At 44.9% G+C, this 27,896-nt stretch overlaps 1 protein-coding gene across 1 annotated transcript; it reads right to left on the bottom strand.

Moving 5' to 3' along the window:
* Nucleotides 1-673: 673 nt before the first annotated feature.
* On the bottom strand, nucleotides 674-5,459 carry LOC141644354 (uncharacterized). Its single transcript, XM_074453859.1, has 4 exons — nucleotides 4,740-5,459; nucleotides 3,056-3,331; nucleotides 2,789-2,926; nucleotides 674-2,506 (listed from the first exon to the last, which is right to left on the bottom strand). The coding sequence occupies exons 1-4, from the start codon at nucleotides 5,049-5,051 to the stop codon at nucleotides 935-937; spliced, it is 2,298 nt and encodes a 765-aa protein (XP_074309960.1). The 5' UTR covers nucleotides 5,052-5,459; the 3' UTR covers nucleotides 674-934.
* Between the last annotated feature and the right edge of the window lie 22,437 nt (nucleotides 5,460-27,896).

Genomic DNA, 27,896 nt, shown 5'->3' on the forward strand with positions numbered 1-27,896 from the left:
CGATTAAAAATCCGTTTGATTACCGATATTGTCCAATTGGAGTTTGGACAGACTGACAAAAAATGATCAGCCTAATAATAACGAGCTCAAATGTTGTAACGATTTGACAGGCAGATGTGACAACTTCTGGAAAACAAGTTATCATAAGCTATAATATTGACTGGACCAGTGTGGTTACATTTAACCATAAAATAGTTACAAAATCTCGTCTTACGGTTTCAGATCAAAATTGGGCTGAAACAAGAATTTGTGAAAAAGAAAAGACTCTTAACGTATATAAATATGTTTACGACTTTGAAGCCCGTTAACAGGTTGTAAATAACAAGTAGATAGGTGGACGGACGACCATACCTAAATAGTTCGGTCTTGGACCGGACTAAACCCATATTTTTCGGTCCAACTAGTGTTGGACAGAAATTTATTATTTTTCATTTTCAAGAAAATGATAATTAAAATTTAGTTTCATTAAATCAAATAAACAAAATGAATTTTTATGAACTGGCTATGCAGTGGTTCCACATTGATCCGGGCCAGTTGAGTCCACTCACTAAATTTTACGTCTACGTCTATCAGAGCACACGGTACTTCTGTATGTTCGTACTTGCGCCGTTGCGCAGTTACGCATTATGCAGGGTTTCAGTTAGCCAACTACTGAGGCCCAAATGCTCAATGGTAAAAAAAACGACCTACGGTGTCGTAATCTTAACCTTACTATTCTCACCAGTCACCACTATTGAACAATTGTTACACAAAACACTCATTAACTTCATCCATCACCATTCACCATTGCTGCAAACAACAAGCATTAAACACCGTCACCTCTAAGGCGTGGAAGATTAACATCTTTCACATCTCACAAGTCACAAACCAGAACACCACCTCAACTTCTAACAATACACATGTACATAATTATTCTACAAGGACTTACTATTAACTAACTTTCCGACTCCTGGTTAAACATAGCTCGAAGCGTGGTCTTACCAAAGATAGCTTCTCTAGTCACTAGCTTTATCCCTCGTACCCACAACTTTGCTGCCTCTGCACCCCCACCGCAAGAAAAGTGCACCTCTCTGCTCATAGTAGTCACCACATGAAACAGTCCCAAATCATTAGCATAGCATGTCTTTGGACGGTTCACAAAGAATGTCGGGGTAGGACCCACATCAGACGATTTACAGATGACGTTTCTCCTTCCTGCCTTACCCCATCGTAAGATCCCGGTTGCTTCCACCATTCTTAGTTTTTTCCAGTGTGGCGCCCCTTTGCCTTCTTTGGTGTGTTTCTTGACCCAGGCACCACATAAAACCAGCTGCCTAGCTAACTGGTCGAGTATCACACGCTCAGCTTCATTTCCGACACCATTCTTCCTTGCTAGAGAAAGTGCAGTTTCATGTCTTTCTGTCGTAATGTCGCATTTTGCCCCACGAGAGATTAGGAATTGACACATGTTACCGTAGTCTTCCTTGGCGGCTAACATAAGCGGGGTGTATCCATTGACATCTACAGTATTGACATCATAGCCCATAGTGGCTAGCCGGCGTACTGAACCCAAGTCCCCACGTCGTGCGGCACAGTGCAGGGCATAGGAAGTGGTGGGTGCTCGGGATTTGTTCTCGAGAGCATAATCCAGCATTATCTTTTCCAGAACTTCACGGTTACTACACGCTTCTGACAGGGTAAAGGCAGTTTCTCCCTTCTTGTTGGATAACGATACATTGGCCCCACCATAGACAAGCAAACGAAAGGCCTCAACTTGACCACTAGAGGCAGCAGCCATGGCTGCTGTATACCCGTCTTTATCCTGGTCGTCGAGAGCAACATCTGGTTGTTTCGTAAGAATTTTCAATGCCGGCATATCATTGGCTTTAACAACAAACATGGCAGAAGAAAATATTTCAGCATTGCTCGATTTCACGACTTTCCCAGCTCTTATGACATCCAAGATCACTTGCTGGAACCCTAAAGTCCACTTTGTGGACCCTGCTAGTGAGACTGCAGATTGACCAGCAGCATTGACCAGACCAAAATCGGCCCCAGCAGAGGCTAGTGCCTTAAGACACTCTTTATGCTTGTATCGAGTGCATATCATAACTGCAGTCTCTCCTTCACTAGTCACGGAGTTTAGATTACAACCAGCAGTTATGAGACGCCATATGATTTCTACGTCACCATGCCGTGCACCCAAGTGTAGTGGACGCATCTCGATTTTCTGACCGGTTTTCAGGGGAAATTCTATGTCAGCCCCACAAGTCAAGAGCACACCAAGTGCTTCGGGATTGTTACAAAGGATTGCATGATAGATAAGGGTCCGGCCTAGGTGAGGTGTGTTTGGAGAGAGGCGCTTGAGGAGCATACGGAGTATAGCACCGGTTTCTTCAAAGTACTCAACAGCGCACCATGTGATGTCGTAAGGTTCAGCTAGACCGGCACCTACCCTGCACTCTTCTCCAGAGGAATCCCATGACCATGCACCCAGTCTGACTTTGATGTCTGTCCGAACGCCCTCCTGAAACAAGTAATTATGGGAGTAAATTTGATGAAAAAAGTGATCATCACTAATGTCTTGCACTCGTTCATTCCTATGAGACATTTTAGGCCAAAAAGTTTTAAACTTTCTTCACGCTACCTCGTCTGACACTCTAAAATGTGTCATGTTTGACACTGACACACGTGCCACATGCGGCCCAGTCAGACTGACAAAGCCTAAATGCATATCCTTTTTTCAGGAAAGGGGAGGGGAATCGACGAGTAAATTTCAAGTCTATAATGAAACCGGACAGAAAGTTACCTTCAACAGCAGTTCAACAACAGAAGTTTGCCTACTAACAATGGCTGCAACAATTGCATTGCAGTCAACATTCAGGTGCAGATATGGCTTGGCCGACAACAGCAGCACTCGATCCATTGCATTAGCATTTACCCCACACTGCAGTCAATTGAAAGGAAGAAACAGGACAGAAAATCAGTTTGCATCCACCCGTCATAGTGAAACTCAGTACCACCATACTCAAAACGTAAAATTGGAAAGGTGACATGGCATAATAGAGATGCTTACCTTAATCAAAACATCAATAACATCCAGAAATCCTCGGCAGCAAGCAGTGACAAGAGCATGGATGGCAACTTGTGGACTGATCAAGTTGGATCCCATGAGAAGCTCAGCATGCCTGGGCCGTCCAACATAGCTTGCCTCCAATAATGCCTCCTCACATGCCGGTGGGCCCACCCCTGCTTTCAGTAGCACTTCTAGAGCTTCAAGATGGCCACTCCGAACAGCTGCTGTCGTTGCAAACCCTCGGAAAAGCTTCTTGTTTACATCGGCCCCATAACTCTGCCATTGTTCCACACACGCCAACATAATGTAAAGGACTTTGCCATAAAAATGGAACTATTTCGATTTTATTACATGAAATTAAAGCTGGGTATTTCAGGATTATATATACACATAATCTATCCAAAACAGTCGTCATTTCAATTAGCCGATCCCAGATTATTTCTGCATTAACGTTCTGCTTGTCAGTCGTCACTGGTTGAACAATTAATTAAGGATTAAAACAACGAAAATGAGAATTTGCCAAGAATAATCTACTACATGCAACCTTTCTGACATAACTCGAGTCCTTGTTGAATTATTCCATATAATGTTGTAAAGATACTCGTAACAGAGAGATCTAATCTAGATCAGTGACTGTGAACAAAAATAATAATTTCTCCACTGATCTAATCTTCCACTAATCCAACATTACATAAAACTCCAACCAACACCCTCTGTTGCTTGCAGTGCTCAGCTAAATACTTTAATCATCATACAGAATAATACTTATTAAGTAAATCAATTATAGTACTCCTATAACCTTTTTCACCTAATTACAATTGCAAGAAATTGTGCTTCTCAACTAATTCACCAAATTACAGTAACAATAACTAAGACTTGTTCCATTTCTTGCACACAACACTTACAGAGTGGTTAAACTACACGTGTCTTGCTTTCTAAATATTTCAGCAAAAAGGGTATGTTATGTATACTCTTGAATCTCCGTATCCATATCCATATCGGTCATGGTATCGGTTGTTACGATATAATCTTGCTAAATACGGTCAATATTACCTCAAAATACGGTCTGGGTACTCCAAAGCATAATTAAACTACGATTATCGACGAGTACATTTTATCATACCCTCAAAAGGAGAAAATCAATGCACCATTAAAAGCTCTATATATCACAAACAGATCAAACAATAATAAAATACCTAATTAATAAAACAAAAGGGGAAAAGAATACTGTTAGGCTAGAAATTCATAAAAAGTTGAAAACTTTATCAATCTTCCAGCAATGCTAGATAAAGAATCCAACTTTTTACACAATTTACACTGCACTTTACTCAACTACAGTATCAAAAAAAGTTTACAACTTTATTACTCAAAATAAAATCAATTATTTGTCGAGACGGAAAAGATCAATTCATTAATAAAAAGTCATACGACATCTACTGAAAATATCGAAATCAATTAAGATGCAAACTTACAAGTAATTTGATGAGTAACTGAGCCGGAAAGATCAATTCATTAATTAAAAAGGCATACGACACGAATAAAATATCAAAATTACCGAAATACAAGCTTAACAGCAATTTGGCGAGGACTTTACTACTAAAATAAAAACAATTATATTCCGAGACGGAAAGATCAATTCATTAATAAAAAGTCATACGATACAATATCGAAATATAAGATTTACCAGCAATTTAGTGAGGAGAGTGAGATTCCCAGAGTGAGCAGCAAGGAACAAAGCAGTAACATCAGTCTTGAACTCCTCAAACTCGGTGACGACACGGTGAGTCGACTCACCGTTCGGAACGAGTTCGGTCTTAAGAGAGCGTAAAACGACGTCGCCGACGTAGTCAACGTCAACGATCGGGTCAACGAGGAGTTCAACTGCGAGTTTCGTGTCTCCGGCGAACGTCGCATCGATTAATTGCTGCGCCGCCGCGTTCGCTTCGTCGGAGGCCACCGGATATACCTGGTTCACCGCCCGTACGCCGCCGTGCATCGGTGCGAAATGACGGTTTTGCCCTTGGTTTTCCTCCGTGTTGTTCAGACACGCAAAACGAAGCGCATTGAGCTTGAGTCTTTTGCTAGGGAGACGAAACGACGCGCATTGAGCGGAGATGGAAGGAGACGGTGAGTTTGAGGTGAAAGGACGATTGTGCCCTTGGTTTAAAGGAATAAAACGACGGGCATAGGGCGGAGATGGAAGGAAACAATGAGTTTTGAGAGAAATGACGAGATTGTCCTTGTGATAGGGGGATAGGAGAGGCGGAAAGTAGGGGTGTTTTGGTAATTTTCGGGGTGATGTGGTGTTTGTATGTTGTCGGAGAGAGAAAGAGTAGAGGGGGAAGAGTGAGGGAGTGTGTATAAAAATAGTGTAGCCGTTACTTAAGTAATAAAAGGGGATGATTTGGTGAAGTGATTATATGAGTTTAGAAATTTAAAAAAAGGATGGTGGGTCTAATGAGATCTTAATGTTAATTAGTATCCATTGACACGGTATTATCCATTTTAAGTTTAAAACGGATTATACATTAGTATTTGTTTATCAGTATGTTTTATGAGAAGAGACCGTTTCCTACTAATTGTCTAATTGAGTTGGTCTTTCACCCCCTCATGTGAGAGGTCTCTCAATAACGCTATTGAGACTTGAGAGACCGTATCTCCTGATTTTTTTTGTTTGTTTATATAAGAATGCATAGAAATAATGAGTATATTTGTCTTATACTCCCTCCAATTCTATATTTTCTTCCCTTTGTTAGTGGGCACGGATATTAAGGAAGAGAATAAAATAAGAATAAAAGTTGTTCCGGGTTTAATTCCAGAGCAGATGTTTGTTACCACTCGTGGCTAGTAGAATGATGTCCTTGCTTGAATCCTCCTTGTGGTCTCCTGAAACGATGAACAAACTGAGGGCTCGGCTTTGGCCGAGCGTACTCACTCCGACGCTCAAGTCAGTGAACTTAGAGAGAGGTTGTTGTAACTTGGCTAAGAGTATATTGTAGAGAGATAAGGAAGATATTACCAGATGAATAGTGGTTATTAGGTCAATTTGTGGATCCTTTCCTCAATGAAGGTTGAGGAGTATTTATAGACATTCACCTTTTGTCACGTAGTGGCCAAGTGGCTATCGGTGAAAAAGATCGTTATACCCTCGGCCGATGGACTGTGGCGGGCTCGCCGAGGGTCTTGGATATGAGTACGCAGATATGTGTCCCTTTGGCTAGTTGTCCGCCGAGACCAGTGTGACAGTAGATGGGCTTCATCGGCTAGACTGTCTAAGTCGTTGACTTTCTTTGTGAATACCCTTGACCTTGCTCAATGTGTTGACTTGTCACGGTGCGAGAATATGCCCCATCAATTTGCCCCCGGCGTAGTCTATGCCGTGGTATGGGCTCCGATGTATGTGAACGTATATTTCGCGGAAGTATTTTTGCAAAATTTTTGGTATCGGCTTCTTCTAAAGCATCGGCGTGGTTCTTGTTAGGCCGTACCATATATCCCCCTTCCACATGGATGCGTAAAGGGTATCCGATGTGGGAAATAATGTGACGGTGGCCGAGACCAGGGCCGAGAGTGCGGTTATTTTTGATTGCCCCGGCCGTGCTTCATGGCTTGGTCGATCATGTAGCCGCGGAGAGCAGCGCCTAGGAATTTGTTGAGGGAGATGAACAGCGAAGAGATGTGAATGGGCGTGTTGAATACGCTTGGTAATCGTAGCATTGATTGACATTCAATGTTGCAACGATTGACATTCCGTGGTTGCATGTCCGACACGTGTCCGCTTGCCGATTGGTTGACGCTTCATGGGTCGTGCCCCGATTGGTCCTTCTTCATGGGTTTTTTCCCTATAAATAGGGTAGTTACTCCGTGATTTTGGCCATTACTTTCATTTCCTCAAATTTTCAAAAATTCTCCCAAAATCTTCCTCTCTTTAAACTTTCAAGGGCTTTCTATTCTTCCAATCTTCGGTCTTCGATCCGGCGAGTGTATTTCTTCAAGGTAATCAAACAGGTTTTCTTTTATTTCGTTAGTAATCTGCGAACATGTCCTCTGTTGATGCCGGGGCTAGTACTTCTGCGCCGGGGGGTTCCCCGTCGCACTTTGACGAGGAGGAGATACTAGAAGCCGTCCCGTTAAGGTTTGGGGGCCCTAGGTCTCCCTCTCCCGTTGCTGGTCTGCCCCTCCGGGAGGAGTTGGAGGATGAGGACGATGCTGATGATGAGGGGGCTCCCGTTGATGGTGGAAGGACGACTATCCCGGATCATGGTGAGGCCTGCACGACTGGCCTCGACCGCGCATTTACAAATAAATTCGCAAGCAGCTCCGGAGAGGCTCTTTTCGGAGATCATTTCTCCTTCGGTGAGGGGTATAAGATTGTTATCCCTGAGGAGGGTCAGGCGGTCTCATTGTCCTCCCCGGTCATATTGGCGTGTATATTAGGCATCCGGAGTATGGGCTCGGTTTCCTTTGAATGAGCACGTCATGGCCATTATCAAAGCTATGAACGTCGCCGTGGCCCAACTGCATCCGTTGGCCATGAGGACGATAGTCGGCTTTGTATGGATCTGTCTTTTTAGGGGGAGGTCCCATCGATTAACTTGTTTCGCCGCCTCCATAGTCTTGGCCGTCAAAATCCGGCAAAGTGGGGTGGTACAGGCGTACAAAGCGGAGCGGGCTACGTCTCTGTGAACAAACTCACTTCTTGCAAAGATCGGCAAGGGCGATGGGTGTACGTCCAGTGCCGGATGACTACCCATTGCCTCGGTCTTTCGAGCCCGTTCACTTACGGTGTGAGACCCGGGATGAGTATGAGAAACACATCACCCGGGGTAGCAAGGTTAAGATGGACGCTTCGTTTGTCCCCCTTACTGCGGATGAGAAGCGGGCGTCGGTTGTTTGATGCTAAGGAGGGATGGTCGCCCCGACTCGATTATTATCCAGGATGAGCCGCTATGCCGCGTCGGCCTCATACCGGCCCTCGGTGGGGTGAGTGGGGTCGGTGTGAGGCCCACCTTTGCTTGTTATGTTTCTTTTTCAGAGCCTTGTTTTACTTCCTTTATGTAACTCTTGTTTGATTTCTTGCAGATCGGTTTGGGCGGGATCTGTCCGAGAAGGACTTGAAGAGGCTAGGGCTTGACAAGGACGGGAAGGTTGTCGATCTGCGTCCTACGGGCCGATTCGAAAGATCGCAGGCTATCCCCCAACGAAATCATGGAAAAGCGGACTAGGGGTTGGATCAGAGACGGCCCATGCACGGGTTCTTGGAGGCGTGCCGAAAAGATCGAAGAAGGCGGCGTCCAAGTCGGCGGCGGTTTCAACGCCAACTCCTCTTCGCCCCGGTGGTCCAAAAGGATCATGTGGAGGTGATCAACATTGCGAGGAGGAGGTGACCGTTGCTAAGGTCCCTTCTCCGAAGAAGAGGAAAGACCCACCGTCTGCTTCCACCGATGCCGGGAGAAGCTCGCCCTACCACCCTCCAAAAAGAGGGTCCAAACGGTACGGATCTAACTTGTGGTTCGGATTTAGCCGGTTCGTTGGCGTTCGATGATAGACTTTCGATGTGCCAATGCACGGTGACATGGATGCCCTGTGTAAATTTTTTGTAGATCCATCATCGGCAGCCGGCGTTCTCACCGATCGGCAAGCGGGGAAGCAAAACTGAGAGAAGGCGATTGAGAAGGCGGGTGTGGGAATGTCACCGTTGATTCCTCACCCAGAAGGCTACTCCTACCGAGCTCGTGGCGGAGGGTGAGAGAATATATAAGAGGTTGGGGAAATGGAGCCGTCTAGCCGCCTCCCTCATCATGGAGCGAGGAAAGGCCGCGGCCCAACTGGGCCACCGATTGCAAAGCTCAAGCTTGATCTCTCGCGCGAGAGGGGAAGCCAGAAGGCTAAGCTGGATCTTCGTATTGCCGAGAAGCGTGCGGAGGAGGCCGAGAAGCCGAAGGCCGAGAGGGCCAAGGTTGAGGAGGCGATGGCGCCACGGCCAAGATGATGGAGGAACTGGAGAGGTATAAGGGTGCCTACGACGCCGTGGTTGCCAAGAGGGACGAGTGGGAGGATCGGTTCCAGAAGCAGGCGGAGGTGCTCAGGGACACACAGGCTATCCTTGCTCAAAAAGAGAAGGATATTGACATGCTTCAAGATGATCTCCTCCCTAAAATGTGCGTTCAATTCCGGGACCAGGCCGAGGAGGCGGCTAAGGAGGCAATCAGAAGGCTCGACCCCGACGGCACTTTCCCGTGGGATAAATATGACCAGCTCCTGGATGAGATAGCTGAAGCTGCGGAAGCAGCGGCTGCTGAGAAGGCGGAGGCGGCGAAAGCGGCTCAGATAGCGTTGGCCAAGGCGGCCTATGATGCAAAGGAGGCCGAAAAGGAGGCTGAGAGGCAAAGGGTGCCTGAAAATGTCGAGCCTTCTCTTGAGCCGGCCACCGCAGATGCTGCTGCCTCTGATGGAGGGAAGCAACAGGCATAGGGAGACGGGCGGTCGTCTCCAGACTCACCCGGCATCTCGGATAGCCTTAGCTGTTCGGGGGCCAACTATTGAGCCTTTCCTCCCTGCCATCTTTTGGCGCTTCAATTGATATGCTTGTAATCTTTTGCTTTTCTTTTCCCTGTTTGTAAAAAAAAACTTCCTTGGTAGGTTGTGTTTAGGCTTACCCCTATGGGGACGGCCGTCGTCTGTATTCTTCTTTTAATTCTTTTAACAAAGTTTGTCCTATTGGCCTTTGGCTTGGCCGAGGCATTGATCAATCACCTTTGTTTGCCTTTCTGCGTTATTAATTGAGTGCCTTCGTTTTTACCTTTGGTATGGCCGAGGCAGTTTGAATGCATATCTCAACTGCGTAACGTCTTTGATGTATTGACCGGTGCGTCCCCGTCGCTCTCGGCAAGTTGCCGAGGTAATCGGGGTTACGGCTCGATAGCAATTCTTCTAGCGTTCCGGTCATTGTGTCCCCGTCGCTCTCGGCCAATTGCCAAGGTAACGGGGTTATGGCTCGATAGCAATTCTTCTAGCGTATCGGTCATTGTGTCCCCGTCGCTCTCGGCCAATTGCCAAGGTAACGGGGTTATGGCTCGATAGCAATTCTTCTAGCGTATCGGTCATTGTGTCCCCGTCGCTCTCGGCCAATTGCCAAGGTAACGGGGTTATGGCTCGATAGCAATTCTTCTAGCGTATCGGTCATTGTGTCCCCGTCGCTCTCGGCCAATTGCCAAGGTAACGGGGTTATGGCTCGATAGCAATTCTTCTAGCGTATCGGTCATTGTGTCCCCGTCGCTCTCGGCCAATTGCCAAGGTAACGGGGTTATGGCTCGATAGCAATTCTTCTATCGTATCGGTCATTGTGTCCCCGTCGCTCTCGGCCAATTGCCAAGGTAACGGGGTTATGGCTCGATAGCAATTCTTCTAGCGTATCGGTCATTGTGTCCCCGTCGCTCTCGGCCAATTGCCAAGGTAACGGGGTTATGGCTCGATAGCAATTCTTCTAGCGTATCGGTCATTGTGTCCCCGTCGCTCTCGGCCAATTGCCAAGGTAACGGGGTTATGGCTCGATAGCAATTCTTCTAGCGTATCGGTCATTGTGTCCCCGTCGCTCTCGGCCAATTGCCAAGGTAACGGGGTTATGGCTCGATAGCAATTCTTCTAGCGTATCGGTCATTGTGTCCCCGTCGCTCTCGGCCAATTGCCAAGGTAACGGGGTTATGGCTCGATAGCAATTCTTCTAGCGAATCGGTCATTGTGTCCCCGTCGCTCTCGGCCAATTGCCAAGGTAACGGGGTTATGGCTCGATAGCAATTCTTCTAGCGTATCGGTCATTGTGTCCCCGTCGCTCTCGGCCAATTGCCAAGGTAACGGGGTTATGGCTCGATAGCAATTCTTCTCTTTGGGTGGCGATTATGGAGGACAGGCACTTGAATGGAAAACTTGGTTGTTTCTTCATTTAAGATCACGCGTTGGGGTGTCCACATTGGGTTTGGACACCTCCGCCGCTATACAAAGTACTTTCTTAAGTTGTCGGTGTTCCAATGGCTCATCAAAGGCACACCCTCCATGTCCACAATCGGCCGGTATGTACCCGGCCTCATTTCTTCAACCACCTTATAGGGACCCTCCCAGTTGGCCGTTAGTTTACCATGAATATTTCCTTTGTTGGTGGCGGCCGACTTTCTTAGGACTAGATCTCCTACTTTTAAGTCCCTCTTGTGGACTCTTCGGTTGTAGGCTCTTCTCATCCGGTTTTGATATACTGCCAAGTTGAGGCGTGCCGTATCTCGGCTTTCTTCGACTAGATCCAGGGAGGCTTTAAGGCCTTCCTCATTTTCGATCGGATTAAAGGTAGCCGTTCGAATGTTGGCACCGTCGCTTCAATTGGTAGGATCGCCGGATCCGTAGACTAAATGGAAGGGAGTGTACCCCGTTGCTTCTTTCTCGGTGGTCCGTAGGGACCACAGGACGCCGGGTAGTTCATCGGCCCATCTTCCTTTAAGGTCTTCCACTGTCTTCTTCAAACCGTTGAGGATTGTCTTATTGGTCGCTCCTCCTTTGTCCGTTGCTCGTGGGTGGCAGACGGAGGAATACGCATACTTGATGCCAAGCTCTTCTAACCAGTTCATTATCAGGTCACTCCAAAATTCTCGGCCGTGGTCAAATACCATGACTTGGGGCAATCCAAAACGGGTTTTAACATTCTCCCAGATTACCTTTTCGACGGCATTTGTGGTCTTTGCCGTCAGATCGCTACGGCTTCAACCCATTTGGTGAAGTAATCAACGGCGACGATCAAGAACTTCCTTCCCCCGGAGGCCGTTGGAAACGGCCCTAGCATATCCATCCCCCACTGTGCGAAAGGAAGGGGACTAAGCACCGGTTGTAGGTCTCGAGAAGGAGCATGTATCACCGGGGCATGCATCGACGGTTCGTGCACTTCTTGGTCTTTGTTCGAGTCTTGGAGCATGGTGGGCCGAAGTAGCCGGCTCGGAGAGCTTTGTGGGCTAGTGTTCTTGCCCCCATGTGGTGTCCGCATATGCCCTCGTGAATCTCTGTCAATATTAGCTCTGCGTCGGTCGGACCGACACATTTCAAGAGTGGTCTTATTACGGACCTTCCGTACGATTCCCCTTCGAATACCAAGTACCTGGCGGAGATCCTTTTGAGCTTAGCCGAGAGATTGCGGTTGTCCGGCAACTCACTTGTGAGTTTGTATTTCATTATCGGAGTCATCCACGTCGTCTCGGTTTCCACGTCCCCTACCATGCCGATGGTCTCAGTGATGCTCTTCGCATTCCTGATGTCTACAAGCACGGTTGGCCGACGTTTTTGACGGTTGAGTGGCAAGTTTTGAGAGAGCGTCGGCTCGGTTGTTCTCGGACACGGGGATACATTGGATTTGGAAAGATTTCAATTTTGCTATGTCGGTTTTTACCCTTTCCAAGTATCTCACCATCCCGTCATCCCGAGCCTCAAACTCTCCTCTGATTTGGTTAGTAACCAAAAGTGAGTCCGTCTTCAACACAATGTGTTCCGCTCCCGCGGCTCGGCCATCTCGACTCCGGTTATCACCTTCAGATTCGGACTCGTTGTTCGACGCCGAGAAGGTAAATTTCAAAGCGTACTCAAACTCGTCTCCGTTTGGGCTGATGATAAGGATGCCGGCTCCCGAGCTGTTCGTCGTGGAGGAGCCGTCGGTGTAAACCTCCCATACACCTGGGTTTGGCTCTTCTTGATATGTGCATTCGGCCAGGAAATCTGCAAGTGCTTGCCCCTTTATCGAAGGCCTTGGTTTGTACTGAATGCCGAAGCCAGAGAGTTCTACCGCCCATTTGATAAGCCTGCCGGATTGTTCGAATTTCTCCAAAGCTTTTTCCAAAGGTCGGTTCGGTTAGGACCGTCACGGGATGAGCGTCGAAGTAGGGTTTTAACTTCCTTGCGGCAACGACGACGGCGAAAGTTGCTTTTTCAATTAGTGGGTAATTTCTCTCGGCGGGCAGCAGTGTATGGCTGACGAAGTAGATTGGGTGTTCTTTGTTTGTCTTCTTCCTCGATGATCACGACCGACCGTGGCCGAGGTAATCGCTATGTAAAGGTATAGCGTCTCCCCAAAGATCGGCCGGACAGAGTTGGGAGAGTCCGAAGATGAGCTTTTAGCGCTTGAAAGCCGTGCTTTGTTCCTCCCCCAGCTGAAGTCTTTATTCCCTTTCAACACTTTGAAGAATGGAGTACTTTTGTCGGTACCGACCGAGAGATGAAACGGGCGAGAGCCGCCATTCTCCCGGTCAAGCATCATAACCTCTTTTCGATTCTTGGTTCCGGCAGATTTAGGATTGCTTGGACTTTAATCGGATTAGCATCAATGCCTCCGCACCGACGAGTACACCGAGGAATTTACCGCCGACACCGAAGTTGCACTTCATTGGGTTGAGCTTCATCTTGTATTTCCTTAGCGAACAAAACGTTTCCGTAAATCGGCCGGTGCTCATTGTCGGACTTGCTTTTCACGATAGCGTCGTCGACGTAAGCCTCAATGTTTCGCCCTTTTTGACTTTGGAATACTTTGTCCACCATCCGGTGTACGTTGACCGGCGTTTTTCAAACCAAACGGCATCATTTTGTACATGTATGTGCCGTTCGCGGTGATGAATGCGCATTTAGGCATGTCCTCCTCATCCATGAATACCTGGTGATATCCCGAGAAGGCGTCTAGCAGGCTCAGCATGGTGTAGCCTGCCGTGGCGTCGATTAAGTTATCTATCCGAGGCAAAGGGTAACAATCCTTGGGGCATGCTTTATTAAGGTTGGTAAAATCTACGCACATTCTCCATGCCCCCGATGATTTCTTCACCATTACGACGTTGGCTAACCACTCAGGATAAGTACAAGGCATAATAAAGCCTGCTGCTAGTAATTTATCTACCTCGGCTTTGATGGCGTCATCTTTCTCGGCCGAGGAGTTTCTCATCCTTTGCTTTGGGCGAGCGGTGGGGAGTACGTTTAGCTTGTGAATGATTACCTCCCGGCTCACGCCGGCATCTCGGCCGCCGAGTAGGCGAAGACGTCTTTGTTTTCCCTCAAAGCATATCTAGGAGAGCGGCTCGAACTTTGGTTCCAAGTCGACACCGATAGTCACGGTGCGGCCTGGGTCAATCTCTACCTCCTCGGTCTCCGCTCCCTCTACCATGCCGACGGTGGTATCCGCGTGTTTGCCATCCTGTCGTAAAGATGGGCTCTTCCCTTTTTCTGATTTTTCCGCCGCTTTGAAGGATTGCAGGTTGCAACCTCTGGCGGATACTTGGATATTCACCACCTCATCGCTCTCGTTCTTCGAGACGAGTTTATGCGCTTCCCCCCGGTCCGAGACATACATCAATGTCAGAGCCCGGATGGACATCACCGCGTCAGCCTCACTCAGGGTGTCTCGGCCTATGAGGACGTTGTAGGCGGATGAACCGTCAATGACCACGAATTCCGACATAACATTCTTGGCTGCACCTCGCTCTCCGAACATTACTGGCAGCCTGATTGACCCCAGGGGTACCATGCCGGTCCCAGAGAAGTCAGACAACGGGCTGGGGGGTCAAGTCCTCAACCTTCGACCGAGGCTAAGAAAGCATTCCCCGTACATAATATTTGTGTAAGCGCCTGTGTCAATTAGGCACCTCTTCACCAAGTGGTTGGCTATGTCCAGGTGGACTGTCAGTGGATCGCTGTGAGGAGCGACGACTCCTTCGTAGTCCTTCTTCCCGATTGTCATATCGGGGACGTCGGAAGCGGGGGTTGCTAAGTTGGGCACAAAGTTGATGGCTTGATATAGCTCATTCAGGTGCCGTTTGTACCCACGAGTGGACTCGCCGCCCTCGTTGCCCCTGATGACGACATTAATTACTCCTTTCTGTTCTAAGACGGGTTTTTTATTTGATCCGCCGGCATCTGCTCTTCGGCCTCCGGCAATATATTTGCCTAGGCTTCCTTCCGGATCGTTCCTCAATGGCATTTTTCGGATGTCGGCAATCGTTTGTTAAGTGGCGGTGTAGCCGTGGTACTCGCAAAGATTGGCTTGTGTCACCGTCGCCCCTTGGCTTAGGGGCCTTTCCCACTTCGACCTTCGCTCTTGCTCGAGCGAAGACTGCGGCGGATACAACCAGGGGGTGTGATCGTCGCATCGCTTTCGGTAGTAAGGTGCCGAACTCCCCGGCGCCCGCCGAGTTCTGTTTCCTGGCGGACTTATCGGACCGTGACCTATTGTCGCCGCGGCGTCTCTCATCCGGGCTATCATCCCGACGGCTTTTCCTCTCTGAGGGCTCGGCGTCGCTGGGGCCTACCCAGGTCTTGTGGTAATCTTCTACCTTGATGGCCTGATCGGTCATCTTCCGGCGGCGTCCTGTGCCCAAACCCCGTGCTTGATGAGCTCGTCTTTTAAGTTTCCCTTTGGGAGGCCCTTCATCAGTGCGAAAGCCGCAAGTTCGGGGTTGACTTCCCGAATCTGCTGGACCTTGCCGTCGAACCTCTTCATATAGCTTCGTAGAGACTCGCCCTCCTCCTGCTTGATAGTCAGGAGGTCCGACGTCTCCACGACCGTCCTTTTGTTGCAAGAGTCTTGGGCTAAGAAGGCGTCTTTTAGGTCGGCGAAACAAGATACCGAACCGTCGGGAAGCCCCTTGTACCGGTTTTGAGCCATCCCATGCAGAGTCGTTGGGAAGACTCGGCACTGCGAGACCTCATCAGCCGCTCCCATACCGACCTGTAAGACTCGAAAGCCTCGGCGTGGTCGGTCGGGTCGCTGTCTCCTTTATATGTGAACGCCGCAACTTCGACTTGGTTGGCACGGCGGTGTCTCAGGACATAATCACCGAGGGGTGTTTGACCACGTGTCGGATGACACGCGGCGACCGACTCCTCGCGTTCCTAGTCCGGCTTCTCTCCTCGTAGCGGGAAGGACTTCTTCTCCGGCTCGGGCTTCTTCTCGGCTCTCCGAGTCGGGCCACTGGTTCCCCGGGGTGTGCCTCGTCGGTCTTTGCGGCGGCGATGTCCTCTCCCGAGTGCGAGAAGGACTTACGTTTACCACGACCACTTTGGGCTCCTCCGGCGTCTTGGTAGGGTCTGCTTCTCCCGGTGCTCGTTCGATTTCTTGGAGTCACGCTCCGGGCCCTGGTCTCTGGGACGGCTTCCGCCACTCGTGTCGGCGTGCCTATGTGAGCTGGTGTACTCCCAATCAGGTCCAGGAGTGTCTTCGGTTTCTATGTCAACCACCGTCCCATGATGGTGACCTGGTTGGTGGGCGGCGGCGTGTCCGGTATTATCGGCATTCCGAATTCCGGTTGGACTACTCCGCCGGTGGAGGGTTGTACTACTCCAGAATGGTGAAATGTATCATCTTGGTAGAATGTGGCTTCGTCGGTTGCGACTACCTCTTGTTGTTTCGACATCTTAGCTTTTTGGGTGGGTTTTTTGTGTTTTTGTTTTTGTTGTTTGGGAATGAATGTGACTAGCTTCTAGTTTGCCTTTTCCTACAGACGGCGCCAATTGTTCCGGGTTTAATTCCAGAGCAGATGTTTGTTACCACTCGTGGCTAGTAGAATGATGTCCTTGCTTGAATCCTCCTTGTGGTCTCCTGAAACGATGAACAAACTGAGGGCTCGGCTTTGGCCGAGCGTACTCACTCCGACGCTCAAGTCAGTGAACTTAGAGAGAGGTTGTTGTAACTTGGCTAAGAGTATATTGTAGAGAGATAAGGAAGATATTACCAGATGAATAGTGGTTATTAGGTCAATTTGTGGATCCTTTCCTCAATGAAGGTTGAGGAGTATTTATAGGCATTCACCTTTTGTCACGTAGTGGCCAAGTGGCTATCAGGTGAAAAGACTGTTATACCCTCGGCCGATGGACCTGTGGCAGGCTCGCCGAGGGTCTTGGATATGAGTACGCAGATATGTGTCCCGGTGGCTAGTTGTCCGGCCGAGACCAGTGTGTGACAGCCGATGGGCTTCATCGGCTAGACTGTCTAAGTCGTTGACTTTGCTGTGAATACCCTTGACCTTGCTCAATGTGTTGACTTGGTCAGCGGTGCAGAATATGCACCATCAAAAGTGTTGGGTAGGGTTTAGTGATAGGAAAGAGAGATGAATAATTAGGAGATAAATAAAGAATTATAGGTCAAAACATTAAGGAAATTAATAAAATATGAGTAAAAAGATTGGGTGGGCTTTGGTGATAGAAAAAAGGATGAATATAAATTATAGTAAAAGTTTCCAAAATAAGAAAGTGAAAAAAAACCTGAATAATCCATTTTAAGAAATATGGAAGAAAATATAGAATGATGTTATTTGACCCAGTTTAAACTTAAGACGGATAATGTCGTCTTAAATGAAAATTTCTGTTAAACAAAGAAAAACTAGTTTGGATGCCCGTGCGTTGCAACGGGGTAATTAACTTAGTTAAAAAAAATTGGTTATAAGGTCTTAATATTTACATCTTATGTCTAATCATTTATTTAGATATGATCAAAAGTCAAAACATCTTATTTAAGAGACGCAAAAGATGTTAGGTTGATATCTAAGTTTCAAGGATGCCTCATATTTATAATCATAAGACCACTACATCTTATGTTAATATTTCGATGTGGGACAATTCTATTATTTTTATATAATCCTACATTATTTTTCAATATGAGACATATAACATACTAAGAAGTACATAATTTTATATATGTACAAATATATGAAATCTATACGCTAAATGATATCATTTTTACCACGAATCAAATTATGTTATATTCATAATTTTCTTAATGATATTTTTTTGCCAAATGAAATGTAAATTTTTTATATAAAAATTAGAAACATCACTTAAATATAATATAGGAAATAAATTTTATAATAATTATGTTTAAATCGGATTTATTTGTTAGGTTTAAATGTAAAGAATTGGTCTTAATGCTTAAATACTCAAACGAGATAATATATAACCCGTTTTAATATTAAGACGGATTTGGAAAAAATGAGAAGGGGTGGGTCCAAGTTGATCATGTGCATTTGAAGAGGGTAGATTATGATAGTATGAAATTATCTAGTTGGAAGAGGATATAACATTTCTTAAAAAGTACTTTATCTCATCATATCATGTTCCTACACAGTCCTACAAGTATTGTATTGTCCTCCCTCCTCCTAGAGACGTGATCCATACGTTTTTTTTACTTGGTCTTCATTGTAATTTGTGAGACCTCATCATCACATTTTCACACAACTCATCAAGTGTTAGAATTTTCCATGTCACATGTCTACTTGGTGACATGGTGAATTGGTGATAGGACAAGTATGACCTCATTTTACATGGTCTTCGTTGTAATTGTGTTATTTCATTCTAATTTTAAAAGAAAAATGAGATGACGTCACTCAGGTATTCAAATTGAGCGTTGCCAATTACATTATAGTAAAAAAAAAAAAAAAAAAAAAGTAACAAGGTTGGGACAGTTTTAGTCGCATTGTTTCAAGTTTGCAATAATTTTGGTTAAGTTGGGACGGGTCGCGTTGTGTCATTTCGGAGTCTAGTCTTTTCTAGTATGTCATCGACAAATTAATTATGGTTAATTTGCAACAATTAACATTTTATCGGGCTATCTTAGGTTCAGTCAAGTTCAGGTCCTCGTATTAAATATTACGGTACTGTATGGAATCAACGACCTTATAAAAAAAACATGAGTATAGTTGGGATGTTTTTATATCACTAAGTTATCTCATTGTCAGCCAGTATGCGATAAATCATAAGTATAAACCTCTTCTCTCATCATTGTACATAGTTTAACTATAATGAATCTTACTCAATATTTACCGCGTACTTTGTAATATTACGGTTTTCTGTGCCTTTGGGTACTCTATCGAGTGGGGCTTACTCTGTCGAGTAAGTAAGTTGTTTTACGAAACAATGTTCTGTCTGATGGGTAATCGATCGAGTATGTGACTTACTCGATCGAGTATGTGACTTACTCGATCGAGTAAGTGTGTTTTACGGGTTTGTTTTGACAGGTTTTGTTAATAATGTGGGATTCATATAAAAAACTTTCGTCACTTTTCCTTAAACACTTTTATCATCCTACAACCTTTCTAGAGAAGATTGAAAGTTACGTTCTTCGCATTCGTCGCATTAGTAGCAAATCCCAAGGCTTGGTTGGTCGGATCATCTTGTTCTTTACACCGTTGTGATCGTCGTGTCGGGGGTAAGTTCCTTTTATAATTTATGTAGTGTTTCGTTAAGTTTCTTTAAAACCTTAATTGGGTAATTTGGGAGTTTTGGGGAGTATTGTTGATGTTAGATTGTGACTGTATGATTGTGTGTCTATAGGAGGTGATTTCGTTGAAGAATGATTATGATTAGCTGATTGTGACGAACTTGGTGATTGCTATTACAGGTAGGGTTTCCCTACTCAGTATTGGTTACATAATGTGGTCGTTGTTGTTGTTTTTGTTGTTGTTGTTGTTGGATTGGTTTTGGTGATTGTTGATAGTATACTGTTGATTGGTTGTGTAACTGTCTGTGATCTTCGGGATGCGTCCCTGGCTGAGTGGAGTCACTTGCGGGAGTGACTTCACGCCCTTGATTCGTCTTCTGTGGAACCCGCCACAGAAGGGATTGTGGGTTAATATCCGTATACTACCCTTTAATTGCAGGACTATAACGTAAATTTAAACATGCAATTTATAGTCATAAAACGAAACACATAATGAAATGATTAATGTATAGAAATCAACCTCGGGTCCTTTGATGCACGGCGTAAAGAACAGAAATCAAACCAGATTCCCTCCTAATTGTTGCACCCAAGACCTTGTCCGAGATATGCCCTTGTGCTAGATGGTGTTCTCCGATTGCTTTGCAATATTGGGAGAACTGATGTGTGTTTTTTCGAGATGAGAGATCTCAGGTTTTTCAGAGGAGAATGCTCTTCAAAACCCTAATTTTTGTTTCAAATGATGATTAGGTCAGAAGGGAGGAGAAGCTCTCCCTTTTGATCCCTCTCACTCGGCAAAACCGAGACCCACACAAGGGAAGTGGGCTTCCACTTCCTCTTGGTTTTAACTCGTGGTCCGGTTCATTAAATGACTAAATGTATATGACACGGTTTTTTTATAAATCGTCATCGGTTATCGGCTATTAAAACATCAACTAATAACACGGGTTAGTTGAAGTATTAATACATGTCCGACAAGGACGATATTGTATAATTATATTCAATATACATTAATTAAATATAAATCGTTTATATTTAATTTTACGAATTAACTGGTTAATTCGCCTTAACCCATGATATTTAATCCGTATTAAATATAATATCTCAACATCACATTTTGACTAATTACTAGTCAAATAACTCGGACTAACTGGTTAGTCAAATTTGGCATCTACATGACTGTATTTTCATACGGTCACGTCTCTCGAACGTGTCCTATAGGTGTGACTTTTAGGGACCAGTTGATCACCGCCATCTGTATGACAATAACGTCAAACTTATCTAGCAAGCCAACCGTTATTGATAAACGTGGATCAACCGATAATAATACCAAAAGTATGCCCTTTGATCCTTTTAGAGGTTTATAAGTCCTTGCACTAACCGTTAAGGACACTAACCCCAACAAGCTCCCACTTGTCCGTACAAGTGCATGTGCAATGACGTTATCCGCACTAACCGGAGGACACAAGCTCCAACAAACTCCCACTTGTCCGTACAAGTGTATGTGCGATAACCGATCCTCATATTCATTTAAAATTTCTCCCACTCAATGTAAAACAATTTGCAGATCCGGATCCACAAAGGTCGTATTTTACAATCAATCTGTATCAAGAGTGGTTTCCCCGACTAGAGAGTAACTTAACTGATAAAACGAATCCGTATCCGAGCATGGCCATGCATTTCGATTCTGACTCCTCGAGTGGCCCCGAGAAATATCGAGTACCGATAAAGGCTGAATATTTCCTTCAACTCGAACTCCTTCCGATCTAAGCACAGCATGAAATGACCCAGAAAAAATCTACTTGGCCCCCTGTTACGGATGACCGTGAGAAAGAAACCAAAGTCACCCAAAATCTGCCTTAGTCTCAAGAGACAGTCGATAGTCAAAAGAATCGACTCTTAGGATCACCATGGAGGTCCTATCCACGACCGGGCACCGAATGTTATAAAACATTTAGGACTCCACGTCGATGTCACAATTGTGTCCTACGAAATATCCGTATAAATCGCCATTGTGATTGGTGGTCAACCGGTTGACTTATGGCTCGTTGAACCCACCATCAACCAACGTCACAAAATAATTGCGAGTTATCGCTCATGTGGGCAATTAAGGACTGAAAAGATATAATGTTCGTTCGGTTCACTTTGTGGTGTTCAAAATTTGTCGTACAAATCCACATGAAAAACAAAATATATATATAAAATATCAAAACGATGATGTCGTACAGAGTACAAGAGAGGATGAATCTGATCCATAAAAGAGTACTACAACTTAGGAACACGTTTAATTCCCATGGAATTAACATGCCCTTCATGCTTATCTTGTCGTAATGCTTTAGTGAGAGGATCGGCTATGTTATCATCTGTAGCAATCTTTTCTATCACTCTTTGTCTTTTGCTCCACGTAATCCCGGATTAGATGAGCTTTCCGTTGTACATGTCTAGACTTGTTGCTAGACTTTGGCTCCTTAGCTTGGAAGATGGCACCACTATTGTCGCAATAGATGGTGATCGGGTCATTCGAACTAGGCACTACAGAGAGCCCATGTAAGAATTGACGCATCCATATCGCTTCCTTTGTAGCTTCAGACGCGGCATAGTACTCGGACTCGGTCGTAGAATCTCTGTATGTGATTTGTTTGAACTCTTCCGGTGATGCAGCGCCATTAAGAGTAAAAACGAATCCAGACCGAGATTTCGAGTCATCTCGATCCGTTTGGAAGCTAGCATCTGCAGAATCGGTTGCGCACGACTTTTGTTCGCCTCCATAAGTCAATGCCCAATCTTTAGTCCTCCGGAGGTACTTAAGAATGTTCTTGACCGCCAACCAATGTGGTTCACCTGGTTCTTTGTTGGAATCGACTTGTCATACTCAATGCATATGCCACGTCTGGACGTGTGCATATCATGGCATACATGATTGATCCTATAGCCGAAGCATAAGGAATCCGTGTCATGCGCTCTTTCTCTTCCGGTGTCTCTGGTGCCTGAGACTTGCTCAAATGCACCCCTGGAGCCATAGGAAGGAACCCCTTCTTGGAGTTAGTCATGCTGAATCTCTCCAGGACTTTGTCTATGTAAGACCCCTGACTGAGAGATAGCATCCTTCGTGATCTATCTCGATAGATACGGATGCCCAGAATTCTTTGTGCCTCTCCCAGATCTTTCTTTTATCACTTGGTCGAAGCGATGATTCCAACTCCGAGATGCTTGCTTAAGTCCATAAATGGAACGCTTAAGTTTGCATACTTTCTTAGGATGTTGTGGATCGATGAAACCTTCGGGTTGTACCATGTACAACTCTTCCTCCAAAAAACCGTTTAAGAAGGCGGTTTTCACGTCCATTTGCCAAATTTCATAGTCATGAAAAGCGGCAATCGCTAAGATAATCCGAATGGAACGCAGCATGACTACGGGTGCAAAAATCTCATCGTAGTGCAAACCTGGCACTTGGGTGAAACCTTTAGCAACAAGTCGTGCTTTATAGATATCTTGTTGACCTTCCACAGAATGCTTTATCTTGTAAAGCCATTTGCATTGAAGGGGACGAACCTTAGCAGGTAAGTCAACAAGATCCCACACGTTGTTCTCATACATGGAGTCCATTTCGGATTGCATGGCCTCAAGCCATAGCTTTGAGTCAGAACTAGTCATGGCACCTTTATAGGTTGCGGGTTCACTGCTCGTTAAGAGTAGAACGTCATCTATGTCGTGTTCCTCGACCATACCAATGTATATGTCCGGAGGAATAGAGACTCTTCCCGACCTCCTAGATTCCTCAGGAATATTCACCGCAGCCGGGATTGAAGGAACAGGTTCCTCCAATGGTTGCTCGGTGTTTGGTTCTGGAATCTCCGACAGGTCGAAGGTTCTATCACTCTTTGCATTCTCGAGAAATTCCTTCTTTAAGAATGTCGCACTAGCCGCAACAAAAACGCGTTGTTCGGTTGGCGAATAAAAGTAATGACCACGTGTTCCTTTAGGATAACCTATAAAGTATGTCTTGACCGATCGCGGGCCGAGCTTATCCTCGTGTCTCCATTTGACATAAGCCTCGCAGCCCCAAACCCGTATAAAGGACAAGTTAGGGACCGTTCCCTTCCATAGTTCATATGAAGTCTTGTCAATGACTTTAGACGGACTTGTTAAGTATTAGAGCGGCCGACAAAAGAGCATAACCCCATAATGAATCAGGTAAAACCGTGTGACTCATAATGGATCGAACCATATCAAGTAGTGTTCGATTTCTCCGTTCGGACACACCATTCAATTGAGGTGTTCCAGGTGGAGTTAACTGTAAGGCAATCCCACAGTCTTTGAGGTGTTGATCAAACTCGTGAGAAAGATACTCGCCACCACGATCCGAACGTAGTGTTTTAATCTTTCTACCTAATAGGTTATGTACCCTATTTTGGTATTCCTTGAATTTCTCAAAGGATTCACTTTTGTGCTTCATTAAGTAGACATAGCCATATCTACTCAAATCGTCCGTGAAAGTGATGAAATACCTATAGCCTTCTCGTGCGGTGATTGACATAGGGCCACATACATCCGTGTGTATGAGTCCTAATAGGTCAGCAGCGCGCATTCCAACACCTTTGAAGGAAATACGAGTCATCTTACCGATGGGACATGATTCACACGTGCCAAATGATTGAAAATCAAAGGCCGAGATAGCTCCATGTTTGATGAGTATTTTTTACGCGTTTCTCATTGATGTGTCCCATACGGCGATTGCCATAGATACGTTTGATCTTTGTCACCAACCTTTAACTTTTTATTCATTACGTGTAATATTTCCGTGGTCTGATCTAAAACATAAATTCCGTTCATGGAGACCGCCTTCAGTAAATCATATCGTGTAATGAGAAAATGCAAGAATTATTTTCTATTACAAATGAAAAACCAAGTTTATCAAGTGCGTAAACCGAAATAATGTTTTTCGAAAGACTAGGAACATAATAACGATCATATAATGACAACTCAAATCCGCTAGGAAGTCGGATCACATATGTCCCCTTGGAGATGGCGGCTACTCTTGCTCCATTCCCAACACGCAGGTCCACCTCACCCTTTACGAGGGGTTCGATGTTTCGGAGCCCCCGCACATGATTACACAGATGAGAACCACAACCAGTATCAAGTACCCAAGTTCCGTAACTTGCGTGGTTAATCTCAATCATATGAATAAAAGTAGAAGAAGAGGAAGACATACCAACAGGTTTAACACGACCTGCCTTTAAGTCCTCATGATAAACAGGACATGTGCGTCTCCAATGCCCAGTCTTGTGGCAATGATGGCATTCCATGTTTTCATTCTTGCTCTTTGTCACGCCTGATGAGGTGCTCGACTCACCAGGCCCACTCTTACCTGAACCCGACTTCTTGAACTTCGCCTTACCTCTCGCTAGGTTTGCTCGAGCTTTGCCCTTACCCTTTCCTTTATTTGACACAACGAGAACATCCTGTTTCATGCTCCCACTGAACTTCATGTCCTTCTCGGCCCTGTACGAGGAGGAGGAGTGCAGTTCATGCGGAGTTTTCTTCAAATCATTCATATAGTAATTCGCTCTAAATTGTGAATAACCATCGTGGAGTGAGTGAAGAATGCGGTCGATAACAATATTCTCGCTGATGTTACAATTAAAGGTCTCATTTCTCGACATTCTCAATCATGCGAGAATGTGTGGGCTAACCGGTTGGCCCTTTCGGAGTCTCGCATCAAAGAAGCGAGTGGTATGCTCATAGGTCACGATTCTCGGTGCTTTCGAGAATTCCTTAGTGAGCGTGGTGAAAATCTTGTTTGCACCATGGGCTATGAAGCGTTTCGGCAAATTGGGTTCCATTGCAAAAATGAGTACGTTTTTAATCGCACCGCTTCCATACGTAAATCATTAAACTTGGTGATTTCAAAGCGGCTCTAGCCGTGGGACCTGGGTTTGCCGGGATGGGCTCTAATAGATATTTGAGCTTCCCGTCAGCAGCAGCAGCATTCCGTAATGCCGCTTCCCAGTCCGCGAAGTTGGATCCATCATTCTTCAGTCGAGTAGACTAATTCATCTGATTCATGAAGATCCGAAGCCAGGACTCACGGTCCAATGTGGCACTAGGCATTGGGTTTTCAGTAGAACCAGCCATTAGTTGTTTAGCAGTTTAAAATCGTGATCTACACTGAAAAAGAAAGAAAAACAAAACGAAATAAGCAACTCATCGAGGTGATTTAAGTCTATTTTAAAATTCATTTTAAACATGTAGACTCTCGCACTTGCATAATTGATCTCCCTCAAGAAAGATACAAGTGATCCCAAGACTCAATTTCTGTAAATTGATAAGCCAACTGTTTAGCTAATTCTTCCGGAAGAACTCTTGGTCGATAGATTTCCGTAAATCCTATCTATAGTCCACCATAGTCACAGGATCGTACGAGTGACCATAGTGTTGAGATAAAATAGGTCAATCGGTTCCAACTTACCCGACGTAGAAGGGGTCATATTATGCCTACCGACGAAGAAGGGACTCATTGGAGTTTGACCTATAAAGACCGTTCTCAATTTTAGTTTATACGAGGAAGATCCCATCAACAAAATTATAATTCATTTTAAGTGAACGAATAACTAGCGTCTGTCGTGAATGAATTTATTTGGATGATGGCTTTAAAACGTGTGACATGAGAATGTCAATGAAAACTAACTCGTGACCTCTATATGTGTCAGTTTTCATGCAATAAATAGGTGGTTTGGTTTTTAGGCGGAATATGATGCATATTATCGTTACGATAAAATAAATAAAGGAATGCAATAGGTAAATAAAAATTTCCTAGTGTGGCCTATCCTAGTAAAAGAACATAATACAACTTTGGAATCCACCGTTGGACCCGAAAAGCTTGTCTTGATGTTCCATCTTGATCCAAGTAGCGGGAGTGAGCATCTGGTCTCCATCTTTGGTCTTCTCAAAAATTACAATTAAAATTACAAAATATAAACCTATTTACATTCTAATTAAAAACTGTAATTACAAGTGAAAAATCCAAAACGGAGATACGAGATCTCAAAATACAACCAAGACCGTGTTCCATCATTACGGTAACACGTTCTACTAAGGCCACACTAAGTTACAACCGATTGTAAAAATAAATACGTAATAAAAGGCATTCACAAGCATTCAAAATTAACGATAAATAAAAATGCATCAACTAAAAACAAATTCATTCGTGACATAATTCCGTAATTATGTTAAATTTATCCAAACCACCTTTTAATGATTAAAATTCATGTGATAAAACCGCTTCTATCATTTAATTTTAATCCATTACAATCCGTTACTTTAAAAACGCTTTAAAATAACTTAATGGTACGTGTGTGAACCGTTTCACAATCATAGCGAGTGTACTATATCCGTATAAAGTACATATTGAAGCCAAAAGAAAATTTAAATCAAAAGAAACAAATTTTCAAAGTCTGTCAAAGATTTAAATCCCTCGATCCAGGGACATAAGTGCTCGATCGAGGGACAGAGGGCTCGATCGATCGAAGCGCAAGTCGATCGAGAGGTATGCTAATCGGGAGGTACTCGATCGACGGGATGGTGGTCGATCGAGGACTTATATCGACAATCGCTTTCGATCGAGTACGAGGACTCCTCGATCGAGCGTGGGGTTTTAAAGCAGTCGATCGAGTACAACAAGGACTCGATCGAGCAAAAACTTGTCGAGAAAAACCACTCGATCGATTAAAAACTTGGTCGATCGAGTGCAAAAACCTCTGAAAACTTCAAACCCTCGTGAAACAGTTTTGGCGAGACAAAACAAACGCTATTTTGATCAAAACTGATTGAAAACAAATCTACAAAATGCTAGACATTAACATATTGTTATAATGATCGTGTAAAATAACAATATGCATAAAATCAAAACGAAAATAACCCGTGTAAAACGTGTCACGGTACGGATTTCGAGACAAAACAACAACAAGAGCAATCGTGTAAACAGGACACGGTTCCCAATGCAACCAAAAACGCAGCAATAATGAAAAAAAAAATTCGCCAGTGAGAATTCTGCCCGCACGGATTTTTAGACAAAACAAAAATCGTTTCAAGATAGTTTTATGAAAAACACATGGAAAAATTCACGTGGCCTCGCTCTGATACCACTTGTGGGTTAATATCCGTATACTACCCTTTAATTGCAGGACTATAACGTAAATTTAAACATGCAATTTATAGTCATAAAACGAAAAACATAATGAAATGATTAATGTATAGAAATCAACCTCGGGTCCTTTGATGCACGGCGTAAAGAACAGAAATCAAACCAGATTCCCTCCTAATTGTTGCACCCAAGACCTTGTCCGAGATATGCCCTTGTGCTAGATGGTGTTCTCCGATTGCTTTGCAATATTGGGAGAACTGATGTGTGTTTTTTCGAGATGAGAGATCTCAGGTTTTTCAGAGGAGAATGCTCTTCAAAACCCTAATTTTTGTTTCAAATGATGATTAGGTCAGAAGGGAGGAGAAGCTCTCCCTTTTGATCCCTCTCACTCGGCAAAACCGAGACCCACACAAGGGAAGTGGGCTTCCACTTCCTCTTGGTTTTAACTCGTGGTCCGGTTCATTAAATGACTAAATGTA

Source organism: Silene latifolia, chromosome 2, assembly GCF_048544455.1.
Source record: "Silene latifolia isolate original U9 population chromosome 2, ASM4854445v1, whole genome shotgun sequence".
NCBI classification, from domain to species: Eukaryota; Viridiplantae; Streptophyta; class Magnoliopsida; order Caryophyllales; family Caryophyllaceae; genus Silene; species Silene latifolia.